Source organism: Rhinopithecus bieti, unplaced genomic scaffold, assembly GCF_001698545.2.
Source record: "Rhinopithecus bieti isolate Rb0 unplaced genomic scaffold, ASM169854v2 scaffold_20101, whole genome shotgun sequence".
NCBI classification, from domain to species: domain Eukaryota; kingdom Metazoa; phylum Chordata; class Mammalia; order Primates; family Cercopithecidae; genus Rhinopithecus; species Rhinopithecus bieti.
In genome coordinates this window covers 609,716-629,429 of record NW_016810242.1, presented here as the reverse complement: position 1 = coordinate 629,429, position 19,714 = coordinate 609,716, and the positions used below count along the sequence as shown (strand labels likewise).

At 36.3% G+C, this 19,714-nt stretch overlaps 1 protein-coding gene across 1 annotated transcript in view; it reads left to right on the top strand.

Annotated features, from left to right (window-relative positions):
* COP1 (COP1 E3 ubiquitin ligase) overlaps positions 1-19,714 on the top strand; it is a 259,480-nt gene that overhangs the window by 128,948 nt on the left and 110,818 nt on the right. The window contains 1 exon segment of the mRNA XM_017891684.1: positions 1,251-1,386. Within this exon segment, the coding sequence (XP_017747173.1) occupies positions 1,251-1,386 (136 nt within the window).

Here is a 19,714-nt window from a genome sequence, read left to right as displayed (position 1 = left end):
TTTTTTTTTTTTTTTTTTTTTTTTTTTTAATAATAATTGTTACATAAATTTCGTCATGCAAACAGTTGTTTTCAAGGTAACCTAGTATCTCCAGATAACATAAGTTCTTCACTGTGCTTTATATTTTCTGTATAACTCTTTTGACTTAATAATTCTGGCATCTTTTATTATGCTTACTCTTACCTCAGATGGCACTTAAGAAGGGAAATCATGAACGTTTACCTTGAAAAGTTTGTGTGTGTGTGTGTATGAGCTTAGAATAAAGAAGCTATGAAAATACAGTGGTATAACAAACTTGTCTCAGTTTCAGTCTAGGAAGCTAAAGTGCTCATTGTTTTTATCATTCTTCAGAAACGAAAGAATAAGTTCAAATGACACAGTGCTGAAAAGCAATGAGTTTTTAAATTTATGCTTTTGGTGTAGGTCTGCTTGTATTAATAGACTGGAGAATAGATTAGTTGTATTCTCAGGTACTTCGTAAACTGATTTTATGTTTTAAATCCCACATGATTTATCTTCAAATAGTTTACTGAAGTGAACTTTACCCAAGGTATTTGTATACTTTTCCACTGAATAGAATTATTGTTTTTCATATTTCACCAAGAGATTTGAATGAAAATTTATTTTTTCTTGATGAAGGCACTCTTTGAGGTAAATGGGAGCAATTTCAAACTTTTTTTGTTTGTTTTTTAGAATTAATAGTTCATAACATTGTAGTTTTCTACTCTCTTCCTGTAATAGAATTTGAAACATTTCAGTGTATTATTTGAGCAAATATTTCTTATTTATGAACTATTTTATCTAAAATGCTATTGTAAACTGGATTTTAAACAAAACATGGGCATAAATATGTATGCCAGTAACCATGTTCTTTCAAACTAACAAACGCCTATCCAATATATGTACTCTTCTTAACATCCTCACATTCTCCATTGATGGATTTTTATTTTAATGACTCTCAAATAGTAGCTCTTTTATTATTATTATTTTTATTTTTTCAAGAAATTATTGCCAAAAAAAAATGAGAATTCATAGTGGAAAGAGACAGTGTCTTTCAAAGAACCAAGACATTTTTTATTAAAGCTGAAAAATTAACCAATTAACTTGTGCAAACTAGTCTTTAGTAAAATCTAAATATTGTTTTTTGTATTTAGAATGTAACTTTTAATTTGTGGATGTAGCTCTTTGATTTACTTTGCAGTTCAATTCGTCTATTTTCTTTTTGTTGTTGTTGTTTTTTTTTCATATAGATGACAGTCGAACTGCAAGCCAGTTGGATGAATTTCAGGAATGCTTGTCCAAGTTTACTCGATATAATTCAGTACGACCTTTAGCCACATTGTCATATGCTAGTGATCTCTATAATGGTTCCAGTATAGTCTCTAGGTAAGTATTGGGCAAATTACTATTTTCTTTTGTAAAAATGTCTAGAATCTAATTGAATTTGAGAAACACTTATAGCTTTATTTTTAAAAGGGTGGGTTCTGAAGCAGCCTGCCAATTATTAGTTCTGTGATTTTAGGCAAGTTCCTGAGTTTCTATATGCCAAATTTCTTCATATCTAAAATGGAATAATAGATAGTATCCATCTCATAAGGTTGTAGCTTGTTTTCTTGTACTATCTATGTCTGGTTTTGATGACAGTATGCTCTCCTCATAAGTGCTCCCACCTCTGGATTTTCTGGAAGTTTGTATGGAATTGGTATTATTTCTTCCTTAAGTATTTTGTAGAATTTGCCAGTGAAGCTTCCAGAAATGAATTTTAATTGCCAGTTCAATTTTCTTAAGAGATTTAATCAGGTTATCCATTTCTTCTTGGTTTAGCATTATAATTAGTTTGTGTCTTTTAAGATATTTGTCCATCTTATCAGGGCTGTTAAACTTTTTGGCGTACAATTATTCATAATATTGCCTTATTATTCTCTTAATATCTTTGGATTGCATCATGATTTTCCCTCTTTCATTCCTGACAGTGGATTTTGTTACTTACCTTTTTCCTGAAGAGTCTAGCTGAGAAGTTTATCAGTTTTGTTGATCTTCCCAGAGAGCCAGCTCTTGGTTTTATTGATAGGCTGTATTTGTCTGTTTTCTGTGGTCATTAATCTTTGCTCTTAATTATTTTCATTCTTCTACTTTTTGAGGGTTTAATTTGCTCTTATATGCTAATTTCTTATGGTAAAAATTGAGATCGTTTAGTTGATACCTTCTTTTCTAATATAGTTATTTTGTGGTATACATTTCCCTGTAAGTACTGTATTAGCCACATGACAAAAAAACTGATGTGATACTTTTCCATTTTAATATAGTTCAAAGTACTATTTTAGCTTTCTTTTTATTTTTTAAAAAGTTTGTTTTTTAAAATTGACAGATAAAATTTTATGTGTTTATTGCATACAGCATGTTTTGAAGTATATATCAAAATACCTTTTAATTTCCATTTTGATTTTTCTCTTTGACCCATGATTACTGAGGCTGTTACTAGTTTCCAAATATTGGGATTTTCCAGTGATCTTTCCGTTACTGATTTTTTTATTTTTAAGAGATGGGGTCTAATTATGCTGCCTAGGCTATCCTCAGACTCCTGGGCTCATGCAGTCCTCCTGCCTCAGCTTCCCAAGTAGCTTTGACTATTACTGCACCCAGCTTGCATTATATTATTTTTATCATTATTTGAAATGTTTAATGAAAATTTGTAATATACAGGAAAATAGAATGGAATAAGTCTTCACATAACCATCACCCACATTCAGCAGTGGTTAAGATTTTTCTGTACAAGTTTTATGTATCCTCTTCATTTTGATTACTTTTTGCTTAAGTATTCTATTATTTTTTTCCATGTTCCCTGACCACTTTTTTTTTTATTTTTTTAATGTTTTCAACTTTTTTATAGATTAAATGGTACACACGGTACACATGCAGGTTTGTTACATGAGTATATTGCATGACACTGGGGCTTGGGGTCCTAATGTTTCTGTCACCCAGGCAGTGAGCATAGGTACACAACAAGTGTTTTATAAGCCCACGCCCCCTGCCTTCTCCCACCTCCCCATCTAGTAGCTCCCCAGTAACTGTTGTTCCCATATTTACGTTCATATGTCTTCAATGTTTAGCTGTCACTTACAAGTGAGAAGATACATTATTTGGTTTTCTGTTCTTGCATTAATTCACTTAGGATAATGGCCTCCAGCTTCACTCTTGTTGCTGCAAAGGACATGGTTTTATTCTTTTTTAAGGCTGTATTGTATTCCATGTGCCACATTTTCTTGATCCAGTCCACCATTGATGGCCACCTAGATTGATTATATGCCTTTGTTACTGTGAATAACACTGCAGTGAACATACTAGTGCATGTGTCTTTATGGTAGAACAACTTACTTTCTTTTGTGCGTATACCTACTAATGGGATTGCTGGGTCAAATGGTAGTTTTGTTGTAAGTTATATGACGAAACTCCAAACTGCTTTCTGTAGTGGTTGATCTAGTTTGCATTCATAGGAACAGCATATAAGCATTCCCTTTTCTTCACAGCCTTGCCAGTATCTATTGTTTTTTGACTTTTTAATAATTGCCATTCTGTGATGAGATGGTATCTCATCCTGGTTTTGATTTTTATTTCTCTGATGATTAGTGATGTTGAGCTTTTTTTCATATGCCTGTTGGCAACTTGTGTGTGTTCTTTTGAGAAGTGTCTGTTTGTGTCTTCTCATTTTTTATTGGAGTTTTTGTTTTTCATAGGTCGATTTAAGTTTCTTGTAGATTTTGAATATTAGGCCTTTGTCAGAGGCGTAGTTTGCAAATACTTTCACCCATTCCATAGGCTGTTTAGTCTGTTGGCAATTTCTTCTGCTGTGTAGAAGCTCTTTAATTTAATTAGGTCCCACTTGTCAATTTATGTTTTTGTTGCAATTGCTTTTGAAGACTTAACCATAAATTATTTGCCAAAGCCTATGTCAGGAAGGATATTTCCTAGCTTTTCTTCTAAGATTTTTATAGTTTGAGGTCTTAGATTTAGGTTTTAATTGATCTTGAGTTATTGTATATGATGAAAAGTAGCAGTCCAGTTTTATTCTTCTGCACGTGGCTAGCTAGTTATCCAAGCATCATTGATTGAATAGGGAGTCCTTTCCCCATGGCTTATTTTTGTTAATTTTGTTAAAGATCAGATGGTGTAGGTTTGCAGCTTTAGGCCTGGGTTCTCCATTCTATTCCATTGGTCTTATGTCTGTTTTTGTACCTACCAGTGCCATGCTGTTTTGGTTACTGTAGCCTGATAGTATAAATTGAAGTTGGGTGGTGTGATGCCTCCAAGTATGTTCATTTTGCTTACGACTGCTTTGGCCATTCAAGCTCTTTTTTTGTTCCATGTGAATTTTAGAATAGTTTTTTTCTAATTCTGTGAAAAACGACGTTGGTATTTTAGGATAACATTGAATCTATAAATTGCTTTGAACAATATTGCCATTTTAACAATATTGATTCTTCCTAATCATGCTTATGGAAGAATTTTCCATTTGTTTGTGTCATCTTCGATTTCTTTCAACAGGACTTTGTGTTCTCATTGTAGAGATCTTTCACCTCCTTGCTTAGATGAGTTCCTAGGTATTTTATTTTCTTTGTGGCTATTGTAAATAGGATTGTGTTTTTTTATTTATTTCTCAGCTAGAACATTATTAGTATATGGAAATGCACCAAATTTTGTACATCAATTTTGTATTCTGAAACTTTACTGAATTTGTTTATGAGTTCCAGGAGTCTTTTGGCAGAGTCTTTATGGTTTTCTGTGTATAAAATCATATTGTCAGCAAAAAGAGATAATTTGACTTATTCTTTTCCTGTTTGGATACCATTTATTTCTTACTATTGACAGATTGCTCTGGTTAGGACTTCCAGTATTATGTTGAATAGGAGTGGTGAAAGTGGGCATCCTTGTCTTGTTCTGGTTGTCAAAGGGAATGGTTTCAGCTTTTGCCCATTTACTATTATGTTGGCTATGGATTTGTCGTAGGTGACTCTTACTGTTTTGGATTATGTTCTTTTGATGCCTAGTCTGTTAAGGGTTGTTATCATGAAGAGATGTTGGATTTTATCAAAGACTTTCTCTGCATCTTTTGAGATGATCATGTATTTTTTGTTTTTTATTCTATTTATGTGGTAAATCACATTTATTGATCTGCATATTGTGAATCAAGCCTTGCATTGCAAGAATAAAGTATACTTGATTGTGGCAAATTAACTTTTGATGTGCTCCTGGGTTCAGCTTACAAAATTTTGTATTTTATAATACAGAATATTTTATTATTATAATAATAATTTTATAATACAGAGTATTTTGTTGAGAATTGTTGTACCTGTGCTTATGAGGGATATTTGCTTGAAGTTTTCTTTTATCATTGTGTCTCTGCCAGATTTTGGTATCAGGATGATGCTGGATTCATCGAATGAATTAGGGAGAAGCCCCTCCTTGATTTTTTGGAAGTTTCAGTAGGATTGGTATCAATTCTTTGTACATCTGTTAGAATTTGTCTGTGAATCATCTGGTCCAGGGCTCTTTTTGGTTGGTAGGTTTTTTTTGTTTTGTTTTGTTTAAATTACTGATTCAATTTCTGAACTTGTTACTGGTCAGTTCAGATTTTCACTTTCTTATTGTTTGAATCTTGGGAGGCTGTGTGTTTCCAGGAATTTATCCATTTCCTCTAGATTTTCTAGTCTGTGTGCATAGAGATGTTCATAATAATCTCTGAGGATCTTTTGTATTTCTGGGGTGTTGGTTGTAATGTCATCTTTGTCATTTCTGATTGCACTTATTTTGATCTTCTCTTGTTTTTTCTTTGTTAATCTTGCTAGTGGTTTATTAATCTTGATTACTCTTCTGAAGAACCAACTCTTGATCTTACTGATCTTTTGTATGGACTTTTGGGTCTCAATTTCATTCACTTCTTCTCTGACTTTAGTTTTTTCTTCTTCTAGCTTTGGGATTAGATTGTTCTTTTTCTTCTAGTTCCTCTACATGTGATGTAAGGTCATTAATTTGAGATCTTCCTAACCTCTTGATGAAGGCATTTTAGTGATATAAATTTTCCTCTCTACACTGCTTTAGCTGCATCCAAAGATTTTTGGTAAGTTGTATCTGTGTTTTCATTAATTTCAAAGAATTTTTTCATTCCTGCCTTAATTTCTTTGTTTATCCAAGGGTTATTCAGAAGCACATTGTTTAATTTTAATGTTTTGTGAGATCTTCTTGATACTGATTTCTGTGTTTATTCACTGTGGTCCAAGAGTTATGCTTGGTGTGATTTCGTTTTTTTGTTTGTTTGTTTGTTTTTTAAATTTATTGAGATTTGCTTTGTAAGGCCAAGCATGTGGTCTATCTTAAAACATGTCCCATGTACAGATGAGAAGTTTGTATATTCTGTGGTTGTTGGGTGTAGTACTACTCTGTGTATGTGTATCCAGTTGGTCAAGTGTAGAGTTTAAGTCCAGAATTTCATTGTTAGTGTTCTGCCTCTGTGATCTGTCTAAAGGTGTGAATCGGGTATTGAAGTCCCCCACTATTTTTTTTTTTTTTTTCTTAAGATGGAGTTTTGCTCTTGTTACCCAGGCTGGAGTGCAATGGCATGATCTCAGCTCACTGCAACCTCCACCTCTCAGGTTCAAGCAATTCTCCTGCCTCAGCCTCTCGAGTAGCTGGCATTACAGGCGCCTGCCCACCATGCCTGGCTAATTTTTGTATTTTTAGTAGAGACTAGGTTTCATTAGGTTGGCCAGGCTGGTCTCGAACTCCTGACTTGGAGATCCGCCCACCTCGCCCTCCCAAAGTGCTGGTATTACAGGCATGAGCCATCGCGCCCAGCCTGAAGTCCCCCACTATTATTGTGTGGTTAAGTCTTCTTGTAGTCAAGAATAACTCGTTTTATGAATCTGGGTGCTCCAGTGTTGGGTGTGCATATGCTTAAGTATTTTAAAGCAAATCTCAGAAACTTATCTGCATCTCTTAAAATGGATATTGTTAAACCACAGGGCTGCATCACGTCTAAGCAAATTAACAGTAATTCCTTGGTATAATCAGATTGCTAGTTCATGTTCAAATATCTTAGAATAACTAACCCTAAAAAGATGTTCTTTGAGGCACATCAGGAATTTGGTAACTTTTAACTTGTCAAATATTACTAAAACTTGGCATGCTTTTCATTTACAGGACTAAGATTTTAATATATTATGTATATGAAGATCTTAAACTCTAAGCCACTAGCTAAAGAAACTATTGCAGGAGATCTTACTGTATTCTAACATCTGTTTAACTCAGTAATGAATGAGACAAAAATCATACGTTCCTTTACTTTTCTGTGTGTTGGCATTTGACTGAGTAAAATTTGAAAATGCACCAGGTTATGGGGTGCATTTTATTACATGATTTAATTAACAAAGAATCATTGATAACCTAACACAGGCTAGACCAGACTAGGTGTATGATCATGAGCAGGCTGGACGTGATGCTTGTATTCAGGAGAGCTCACAATCTTACTTTAGTGCCCTTAGACCAGACTAGGCATATGATCATGAGCAGGCCGGATGTGATTCTTGGATTCAGGAGAGCCCACAATCTTATTTTAGTGCCCTTATAGATAAGAAATAAAAAAATAGTCTACGAAACAGTTTAGTTTGGAGCAACAGATTTGCATTCTTACTTAAATTATTAACTGTATTAAGAATGTTTACTATGCTTTTAAGGACTTCAGAAATGTAGATTGAATGTGAAATGGCAAGAATAAGTATCAAAGTTTATTTATAATATTGACCTGATATGTATGCACTTATCTGTAGTTATGTGACTTAGTTAAAATACCCATATTAGAGCTCTGCCGTGGTGTTGATTTATGGCCTTGACCATTGTGAATTTATCCTGTATTGTATTTTCTTCCTTAAAAAAAATCAAAACTTTATTCTTAACATTGTTACAAAAGTGGCATCTCTACATGGAAAATGTGTGATTGGTTTTCAGTCTCTTTCATAAAAGAGTAATAATCTTTTTTTATTTTTTATTTTTTTCATTCCTGAAAGCCATGTTAGCTTGGTTTTGGGGAAGAGAGGGCTTTTTTCTTTTTCTTTTTTTTTTCTTGAGACAGAGTCTCACACTGTCTCCCAGGCTGGAGTGCAGTGGCGCAATCTCGGCTCACTACAAACTCCGCCTCCCGGGTTGACGCCATTCTCCTGCCTCAGCCTCCCGAGTAGCTAGGACTACAGGCGCCCACCACCATGCCCAGCTAATTTTTTGTATTTTTAGTAAAGACAGGGTTTTTCCATGTTAGCCAGGATGGTCTAGATCTCCTGACCTCATGATCTGCCTGCCTTGGCCTCCCAACATGCTGGGATTACAGGCGTGAGCCACCTTGCCTGGCCAAGAGGGTTTCATTATAGCTTTTTTAAAGCTTGATTTAATGTAGTGTTGGATTTTTTAAAATTGCTAATAAACCCTAATCATACTGACATTTATATGAAAACATTGTGCACTCTGAGACAGAAATATATTCTTGGGAAGACCTAAACAAGATCTTCGTTTGGAGATACTTATTTAAATTGTGGTTAGATTAAAACATTTTGATTAATATAAAAAATTTTAAAGATACCTTTGGTTGGGCCATCTTGCATGCTATGTTCGTTTTTTTCTATTAATTACACCGAGTTAATGTTTTTTTTAAAGAAAAACTTCCAATTTTAAAGTTTCTTAGGCATGAGAGATGAAGACTAGCAACAAAGGATGACATAGCTAAAGAAATGAAGGTGTAAAAAACTCTCACAGTGGCTGGGCACAGTGGCTCACGCCCGTAATCGCAGCACTTTGGGAGGCCGAGACGAGCGGATAACAAGGTCAGGAGATCGAGAGCATCCTGGCTAACACAGTGAAACCCCGTCTCTACTAAAAATCCAAAAAGTTAGCCAGGTGTGGTGGCGGGCGCCTGTGGTCCCAACTACTCGGGAGGCTGAGGCAGGAGAATGACGTGAACCCAGGAGGCAGAACTTGCAGTGAGCCGAGATCGAGCCACTGCAATCCAGCCTGGGCGACGGAGCGAGACTCCACCTCGAACAAACAAAAAACTCTCACAGCTCTGGTGATTTTTTTGCTTTTCTTAGTTTCTCATATTCAAACACATCATTGATAATAAATTTACATAAAGCCTTTTAATTCCTCCCCAAAAATGAAATTTTACTAATTTCTTTCAGAAAGAGGAATAAAGAGGCCAGGTGAGGTGGCTCACACCTGTAATCCCAGCAGTTTGTGGGGCAGGGGCCAAGGCAGGCAGATCACTTGAGGCCAGGAGTTCGAGACCAGCCTGGCCAGCATGGCGAATCTCCGTCTCTACTAAAAATACAAAAATTAGCCAGGCATGGTGGCGTGTGCCTGTAATCCCAGCTACTTGGAAGTGTGCAGGAGAATCACTTGAACCTAGAGGCAGCAGTTGCAGTGAACTGAGATCACTGCACTGGGCAACAGAGTGAGACTCTGTCTCAAACAAAAAAAGAGGCCTAAACAAGTATTTGAGAAGCCAGATAATGTTGAATTTGTTGCATTATTTTGTTACTTTGCAAAAGATATAATTATTTTTACTATAAAATTGCTTGACATAGTGTTGGTCACTTAATGAAGTGATAATCTGAGAGAAAAGGCCAAACCAGAAACGTATTTTTTTCCCTTTGCTTATTTGGAGTTAAAACCGTACCCATCAGACCACAAGGTGGCAGCATTTGTTTACTTGACACTATGTCAACTATTAAACAATAGACAAGGTATGGAATTGGTGACATACGGTGAAGTTCACTCTCTTAAGTAGAAGATGGTCCTAGTTTAGCAATGGCAAGGAACAGGAAAGAAGACAGTTATTGCATTCTTTTTACACATAGCAATGATAGCATATTTTGCATTTTTTCTTCGATTAGGTGTTCCGTGTCCACCAGAGAGAAATAGTTTGAAGCTGTGTAGTTTAAACTTAATATACTTAGTAGTGATGGTTGTCTTTTGAATTCCTAGTTTGAATTTTGTACAGCTAGATTGTTATGGTCAAAATTGTTGTACACTCTACCTCTCGAGAGTTTTTCAGTATTTTTACTTACGTTTGTTCAAACTGTTGGAATGGAGTTGTATCAAGCATTAGTAAATTCCTAAGAAGAAAATAGTTATCTGTGGCGGCATTGGTTGATGCTAGAATAGTCTCTATACTGGTAATGTGGAGTGTGTTACCTACTCTTTTTTAGACAACATTATAAATATTTTACATCAATTCCCTAATTCATTTAATTCTTGTATCAACCCTGTGTTGCAAGGTATTGCTATTAATCTCATTTTACATATGAAAAAACTGAGACAGAAATTTTGTAACTTGTCCAAGGTAAACATAATGCTAATAACAGACAGAACTCAGATTTAGATACAGGCATACCTGAATTCTAGTGCCCTTTTGTTCACTTAACGACTTATTGAAACCTTATAAAGTTTCAGAAAACACTTTTCCTTTGAGACACCCAGAAGAAAGAGAGGAATTAATTCTTTTGAGGTTCTGGCACTGTGTATCCCTGTTTCTGTAAGGAGGTCAAAATAATGAACATTTTTTATACTAATTTTTTGACATGTAATACTGCACCTTAGATGTCACTTTTTAACCATAGTTTGAAAAAACTGTTCAAATTAAACTTTATGTTTCTACAATATTTACAAGGATCATTTTGCTAAGTTTCAATTTATAATGACAGCAAATGCAGATCCAGATTTAGGGTAACTTTCAATATGTTCCTTATTGTGGAATACTTGTGAGCTTTCAATTTATACTTAAAAGAGATCTCTAAGTAATTATTGACTTGTTAAGGAATAGATATGATTTTTAAGACTGCCAGTGTACTTTCTGTTTTTGTCAGAAAGTATTTACATTATTGTCTTAAGCGTTATTGACCATCTGGGATTGGTTGAGAAATGAGATGAATGGGAGTGCAGAGGGAGGGATTTCCTTCCCAAATTTTGTCTGGGATCAGTCTTTTATAGCAGTTATTTTTAAAGCTGTGTTTTAGGCTGGGAGATTCATCCAGGCAGGGGTCTTACCTGTCTTATTTCTTGCATATTCCTATGTCTGTAAATATTTGTTAAATGAATGCATGAATGAATGAAAAACTGTTTTATCTGCTGGGAGAGGATCCAGAGTAAGTAGGACTCTAGCATTTGTCCATATATGTCTACATATTTGCTTGTTGATAAGTATTCCTTTGAAGAAATAATCCTTAGGCTATACAAGAAGTTTGTGAATTACCGATGATATGTGACAGAAATATAAATTCATGTTAACAACTTAAAAAGGAATGCAAGATTGTCAGCAAGTGTTGGTGAGTTTTCTGCTTCTATGGTAATTCAAAACATACGTGATTCAAAATATAGGTTTAAAAGGAAACACAAACAATCTAAGCTTACACTTTGAAAGTCACTACATCCACTCCCACCCTTATAACTTCTACCCTAAGATTTTCCTGTTCTAATCTCAACTTGGTTTTCCTGTCTATTTTCCCTTGCCTTTGTGAGAGGCTTGTCAGTAGTACAGAGTGAAGCCATAAGCTGAAATAATTCTACACATATCCACAAAACAAACATTGATTAGGTTAGCATTTCAAATTTTAGTAAACTTGTGAAGGTTTGTCACAAACCTGTGTTAGGTGTCCAAGAAATAAAAGTAGAACTTAGGTCTAGAAGCCACATTTTAAGGTTAATATAAGGAAGATCTTTGTAGTCAGCAGTGTGCTGAGGTAGAATAACCTTCCTCAGGAGGCAGTTGCCATACATTCTTATGACTTTTTAAAACCAAATTCTGGCCTTTTTATTTAGAAAATCTTTCTGTGATGCTAAGATCAGTTATATATTCACATATATTTGTCTAGAATATTTTTATGCTTAATTTTTTTCAAAATCATACCTATTCATGTTAAACAGGTTAAGTGCTGAGAATGTAAGAGTGATGTACATGGTAGTGAGGACACAGACAGTTAAACGAGTGTACTAGGCTGTTCTTGCCTTGCTATAAAGAAATACCTGAGACTGGGTAATTTATAAAGAGAAGAGGCTTAATTGGCTTACGGTTCTACAGGCTTCACAGGAAACATGGTGCTGGCATCTGCTCAGATTCTAGGGAGGCCTCATCGTCATGGTGGAAGGTGAAGTGGGAGCAGGCAAGTCACAAAGAAGGAGCAAGCGAGAGAGAGTGAGGAGGGAGGTACCACACATTTATAAAATGATGAGATCTTGTGAGAATTCACTATCATGAAGATAGCACCAAGCCAGAAGGGATTCATCCCCATGATCCGGACACCTCAGGTCACGCCACACCTCCAACATTATGGATTGCAAGTTCAGTATGAGATTTGGGCAGGTACAAATATCCAAACTCTATCAGTGAGTATATAGAATAAAGTGTTTTAAGTGCTATGAAAGTATTTGCAGTATACAGTATGGGGAATAGTTGGACAGAAGCAGGAGTGGTCGGGCATGGGAGCTCATGCCCATAATACCATTGCTTTGAGAGGCAGAGGCGGGAGGATTGCTTGAGGCCAGGAGTTTAAAACCAACCTGGGAAGCATAGCAAGACCCCATTTCTACAAAAATCAAAAAATCAAAAATTAGCCAGGCCTGTGGTGTGTACCTGTAGTACTAATGAGGAGGGTGAAGTGGAAGGATCCTTTGAGCCCAGGAGTTCAAGGTTACAGTGAGCTATGGTGGCACTACTGCACTCCAGCCTGGATAACAGAGGTTTATTTGTTTTCTTTTTTTCTTTTTTTTTTTTTTTTTGGTTTTGTTTGTTTTGTTTTTTGTTTGTTTGTTTTTTGAGACGGAGTCTTGCTCTGTTGCCCAGGCTGGAATGCAGTGATGCAGTCTTGGCTCACTGCAACCTCTGCCTTCCGGGTTCAAGCTATTCTCTTGCCTCAGCCTCCTGAGTGGTTGGGATTACAGGCTTGTGCCACCACACCCGGCTAATTTTTGTGTTTTTAGTAGAGACGGAGTTTTGCCATGTTGGCCAGGCTGGTCTCAAACTCCTGAACTCAAGTGAACCACTGACCTCGGCCTCCCAAAGTACTGGGATTACAGGCGTGAGCCACTGCGCCTGGCTGGCAGAGTTTTTAATTTTAAAAAAAAGTTAAAAAAAAAAATAAGAAGTACAAGTGGAAATAGATCCAATATATAGGTTCTGGGAGGTCTGTGGGGCAAGGCAGAAGAAGTATTTAAGAATATATAAGAACTAGGGTAGCCAGAACTTGTGATTGATTTGATGTTGACCTTGAAGCAGAGGGAAATAACTTCTAAGGTTTTGGCTGGAGCAGCTGGGCAGGGAAAATACGGGTATCATTTACACAGGTAGGGATACTGGAGGAGGAGCTTGTTTAAGTAGCAACAGGGTTCATGGGGGATATCTAACATTTGACATAAATTCTCTGGTTATACAGAGATGAGGAGAGGGCTGTGAATTTGGAAACTTTTGCAGTTAGTAATTGACACCATAGTTCTAGATATATAGAACACTGACTAACATTTGAAGACTTGTTAGCTAAGGAGGAACTAGTAAAGCAGACTGAGAAAATTGGAAAGGAGGAAGAGAAAGTGTATTGCCATGCAATCCAAAGGGAAAAGGAGATAAACTGGTGGATTAGATCATGAGATCTTACAGATGGGATTGAATGTAAAGCAAAGGAAGACTTCTTGCCTTAGTTAGAAGGAAGGCCGCTTCCTTTTGGGTAATATAAGGAAACAAGAGAGTGGATGCAGAGGCAGGTACTTTTTAGGTTTGGTGGCAGGGTGTTAAAGGGTCATTAAAAGAGCTTATGCAGTAAGCAAGTGAGGGAGAACCCTCTGGAGATGGTGGTCAGGGAGAAGTGCTCACATCTTTGGCAAGGATACTTTTTCATCTTTGTACTTCTAGCACTGGATGGTCTACTTGATATCTATTGGGTATTCCTGTTTACCTGATATACCTGAGGAATACTCAATTGGAGAATAAATAACTCAAATTCAAGGTAGAAAATAAATAGTAAATGCTTGTGGCAAGTTGATAAAATACTGTGGGAGTTGACTAAAGAGAGTTCTCTTGAGGTGATGACTTTTAGTTTCCTGGAGACATTTGAAATGCTTCTTTAAAATTGAATGAATTCCTATAGATTCTTTCTGTGCTTGATTTTAAAGATAGGATGCAGCACTAACATACTTACTTTTATGACTTCATTATATCCAAAACCATGTATTTCATATAATTTCTTTTTCTTTTCTTTTTTTTTTTAATTTTCTTGAGATGAAGTCTCACCCTGTTGCTCAGGCTGGAGTGCAGTGGCATAATCCTGACTTCCTACAGCCTTGACCTCCCGGGCTCAAGTGATCCTCCCACCTCAGCCCCTGTGGCTGGGACTGCAGGCGCCTGCCAGCATGCCTGGCTAATTTTTGTATTTTTTGTAGAGACAGGATCTCACCATGTTGCTCAGGCCAGTCTCAAACCTCTGTCCACCATTGATCTGCCTGCCTTGGCCTCCCAAAGTACGGGGATTACAGTTATATTTCTTGCAGAAGTTTGTGGGGAGGTAGTAATTGTTAAAGGCTGGGCTGTTGTACTTAGCAAGTTTAAGGGGAAGGTATTTTGCATTTCCTCTGGATGAAACGTGGAAGAAAAATAAGAGAATATAATTATTCACATATATTCAGTTATATAGACTACTTCTGGAGGAGAAGGCCTTGGTAACTCTTTACAGTGCAACTCGTAATTTAAAACAGGAGTTAGAAGTATTAGTTTGAATGAATAAAGTTCATTGATTCAAGGTTTCACGTAGTTTGGAAAAAATGTGTTTTTATGTCAGTTATCTGGCTTAACTGGAAATAGGCTCAATTAATCATATTTAAATAAGATGAAATGAGAACTTCTTTGAAATTATTCTGTGTTTTATGTGGCATGTTGTAAATACTATGTAAGTGTTTGGCATTCTTACCCTTTCCGACCTACTAACCTGTTTTTAGGACAGTGCCTCATAATCATCTGGAGATATTGTTAAAACACAGATTGATGGGCTCCACTCTCAGAGTTTCTAATCCTGTAGTCTGTGCTATGTGTAAGAATTTTGCATGGAAGGAAGTCTTTCTCTACCCTTTCAGGTTCAGTGGCTGGGCCTGAGGAATAAGTTGACAACAAATTGACAAGAGAAAAGGCACAAACACTTAATTGAAGTTAAAAGTTTTACATGACACGGGGCATGGGGGCTGAAGAGGTGGGGGAGGTTCATAAAAGAAGGGAGAACCCCGAAGAAATGGCTAGATTTGGAGGCTTTTATATCATTTTAACAAAGGACAATAAAGAGAAATAACAAGAGAAAGGAAAGGGACTTTCAGCTGCTAGGGTCAACAAGTACATGCGGAAACTAATGGTAGATAAGGACTTCTTAGTCCTGAAAGACTTGTGTAGATTCTTTTTTGGTGCCATCTCATCTTTGTGATAAAATCATTATCCCCAGGCCAGGTGCAGTGGCTCATGCCTGTAATCCCAGCACTTTGGGAGGCCGAAGCAGGTGGATCATGAGGTCGGGAGTTCAAGACCAGCCTGGCCAACATGGTGAAACCTTGTCTCTACTAAAAATACAAAAATTAGCTGAGCATGGTAGTGTGCACCTGTAATCCCAGCTACTTGGGAGGCTGAGGCAGGAGAATTGCTTGAACCCGGGAGGCGGAGGTTGCAGTGAGCCAAGATCGCGCCCCTGTATTCCAACCTAGGCAATGGAGCAAGACTCCATCTTAAAAAAAAAAAAAAAAATCATCCTCTTCCTGGTACAGGAAGTGGGGTGGGGGAAACATCTTTCCAAAAGGAGTTTATGTTCTGTTTTCAGGCATGTAGGGGAGGGCAGAAAGCTCATCCTATGTTTACTCTTTTCTATTGTCTTCAGCTCAAAAGAATTTTATGGCAGAGTAGCGTATTTTGGGGTGGCATGTTTTGATCCCTTACAGCTGCAACTTACAAATAACTGATGTCGCTATATGTAAAACTTAATCTGGTGACAAGTGTTTTATAACATAAATATTTGACAAAGCTTCAATTCACCATTTGTCCTAGGTATGATAGTTTCCCCATATATTGCTTCCCTCGGACATTTTTAGACATTTAAAACTTCTTAGTAAGATAGGACATTACTGTAAGAGCATTTGTCCGCATGTACTATTTCAGTTTTTTTCCCCTTTCTCTGAGTTAATTCCTCTATCTGCTGTTCACAGTAAAGAGCTCCATAACATACTAACCCTTTACCTAAACAGATTGTAACTTCTGGCAGTCTCATCTGACTGAAACATAGTAAGGAAGGCTTACATGAAATAAAAAGGCACTGGAATAAAATAAATGCCATTAAATTAATGACTAAAACTCCAATTAGTTTATTGGGTTATTTCAGGCCTATTGACTTATATAAAATTTCTAATAATCTTAGATATATGATTCATGTCTCTCTAAATTATAAAGGGGAGAGTGATTGCAATAAATGGCAGCAGCAAGAAGCGGTAGCTACTGCCAGCTTGAAAAAGGGGAAGAGGCCGGGCATGGTGGCTCACGCTTATAATCCTAACATTTTAGGAGGCTGAGGCAGGCAGATTGCTTGAGCCTAGGAGCTTGAGACCAGTCTGGGCAACGTGGTGAAACCCCATCTCTACAAAAATGCAAAAATTGGCTGGATTCAGGAGACTGAGGCAGGGGGATCGATTGAACCTGGGAGGTCAAGCCTGCAGTGAGCCATGAACCCCAGCCTGGGCAACAGAGCAAGACACTATCTCAAAAAAAAGAAAAGAAAGAAAATGGGGAAAGAAATCATAACACTGCAGATAGGATCCCAAAAAGTAAAGCTGCTTGTATTTATTTCATATGAGGTCAGATGGTTTTAGATATTTTAATACACCCTGAGGTCATTGAGGTATATTAGAGTGTGGTAGCTAATGTTTATAGGGCTATTCATATTACTATGTTCAGTATATTCATATGAAGGGAGTAAAGAATATATTACATTCGACAAATTACACTTGGGTGTTCAAAAGTTGGTTCCAAAATTTACTGAACTAATATTTTGAGCATATATTATCTTAGAGCAGTATGTAGATATGTCCTGGAAATGCTAGTGTCTCCATTAGCCTTTAAAAATAATGTTAAAAAATATATCCCTATTTATATAAATGAAATATGACAATTTTTTTATAATTTTTCAGTTTTTTGGAATTGTACGTTTTCAAACTTTACATTGAATTTGTTTATATGCAAGGAAGCTTATTTTGATTGAGAAAATTAAGGGGTTTTTTAAAATTTGCAAACTATGGACCATGGGCCAGATTTGGCCCATTACCTCATTTTGAAAATCCATCAGGTACGGATGGTTTTTCCACTTTTAACTGGTTGAAAAAGATTTGTTTAAGCTCTCAGGATGTACTGCTATACTTGATTAAACTTCTGTCATATTTTCAGACATCAAAGTGTGTCTGCGAAAGAAAGTGGCTTTTTTTTTTTTAATTTTTTTTTTTATTATACATTAAGTTCTAGGGTACATGTGCATAATGTGCAGGTTTGTTACATATGTATACTTGTGCCATGTTGGTGTGCTGCACCCATCAACTCATCAGCACCCATCAATTCATCATTTATTTATATCAGGTATAACTCCCAATGCAATCCCTCCCCCCTCCCCCCTCCCCATGATAGGCCCCGGTGTGTGATGTTCCCCTTCCCGAGTCCAAGTGATCTCATTGTTCAGTTCCCACCTATGAGTGAGAACATGCGGTGTTTGGTTTTCTGTTCTTGTGACATGGATGCAGCTGGAAACCATCATTCTTAGCAAACTATCACAAGAACAGAAAGTGGCTTTTGTCAGATTTTCTGATCTATTTGTGATGAGTGGCTATTTTATGTTTTATCCTTACTTACTTAACAGAAATAACCTATCACTTGGCCTGTCATATAGTAGACACTCCATCATTGGGTTAATGAGAGCTACAGATTTTATTTACATAATAACAAATTCTGGTATGTACAGCAGAAAGTTTCCTATGTGTGTATTTTTACAATTATTTATCAAATAGAGCCTCCCAAAAAAATGCCCTGAAATAAGACAGAAGCTAACCTATGGTTAGGCAACTTAGCTGTATCATACTAACATTGAAACAGGGCTCATTTTCTACCACTAATGATGTTTACTTGTGTTCACATTCTCTCTCTTCCTCTTCTCTTCTCCCCACCCACGTCAGTAGGTGATTTTGTGGATAACTTCTGAAGTTATAAAACTCGATGCTTTGATCTGTGCTTGAGAGAGATTAATTTGCAGTCTGATTTACATAATTTAAGAAATATAAAATCACAAGTTAGATAGTTTTTAAAATCACCTTTACTGAAGTATAATTTATATACAGTAAAGCATGTGGTTTGATTTTTGGTATTTGTGTTAATGACAGTCAGAATATAAAACATTTTCAAAAATTTACTCTTCCACCACTTGCAGTTAATTCCACCCCTCTTTCAAACCCTGCCGCAGGCAGCTATTTATCTGTTTTCTGTCACTATAAAATAATTCAACCATTTAAAAATTTCTCATAAATGGAACCATATAGTATCTATTCTTTTGTGTCTAGCTCATTTTGCCCAGCTTGTTTTTGATATTTGTTCATGTTGATTTCCATATTAATAATTTGTTTATGTACTTATTGAGTAGTATTTTGTTGTCTAAATATTCTACAGTTTATTCATTTGAATAATTGTATAATTTGAATAAACTGGTTTGGGTTTTTAGTTTGTTACTATTATGAATAATGAGTATTCATATACAGGTCATTTTGGATATTAATGTTTATATTTATTTCTTTGGGTAAATACTAGGATTTGGAATTGCTATGCTGTATGGTTAGGATGTGTTTAACGTTTTAAGAAGCTGCCAAAATGATTTTTAAAGTGATTGGATTATTTTACCACTTTAATTAACAGTTAAAAAAATTCCAGTTGTTCAGAATCCTCAGCAACTCTTGGCATTGTTATTCTTAAATATCAGGCATTTTATTAGTGGGTATGTAATGGCATTTTCTTGTTATTTTTCTATACTTTTCCCTTATCACTAGTGGTGTTTAATGCACTTATTAGCCATTTGTATGTCTTTTGTGAATTGTCTATTCAAATCTTTTGACCAGTATTTAAAAATCAGGTCTTTCTCAGCTGGGCGCTGTGTCTCACGCCTATAATCCCAGCACGTTGGGAGGCTGAGGTGAGCGGATCACGAGGTCAGGAGATCGAGACCATCCTAGCTAACCTGGTGAAACCCCGTCTCTACTAAAAATACAAAAAAAAAATTAGCCAGGCATGGTGGCAGGCACCTGTAGTGCCAGCTACTCAGGAGGCTGAGGCAGGAGAATGGCGTGAACCCGGAAGGCAGAGATTGCAGTGAGCCGAGATCATGCCACTGCACTCCAGCCTGGGTGACAGAGCGAGACTCTGTCTCAAAAAAAATAAAAATAAAATAATAATAATAATCATGTCTTTCTCTTGTTTAGTGATTAGAATTCCTTTTATATTATGGATGTGAGTTCTTTCTCAGATATATGTGTTATCAGATTTTTCTTCCTTGCCTGTGGCTCATCTATTTTCTTAATAGCATCTTTCAAGGAACATGAGTGGTATTTAATTTTGATGAATTCCAGTTCATCCATTTAA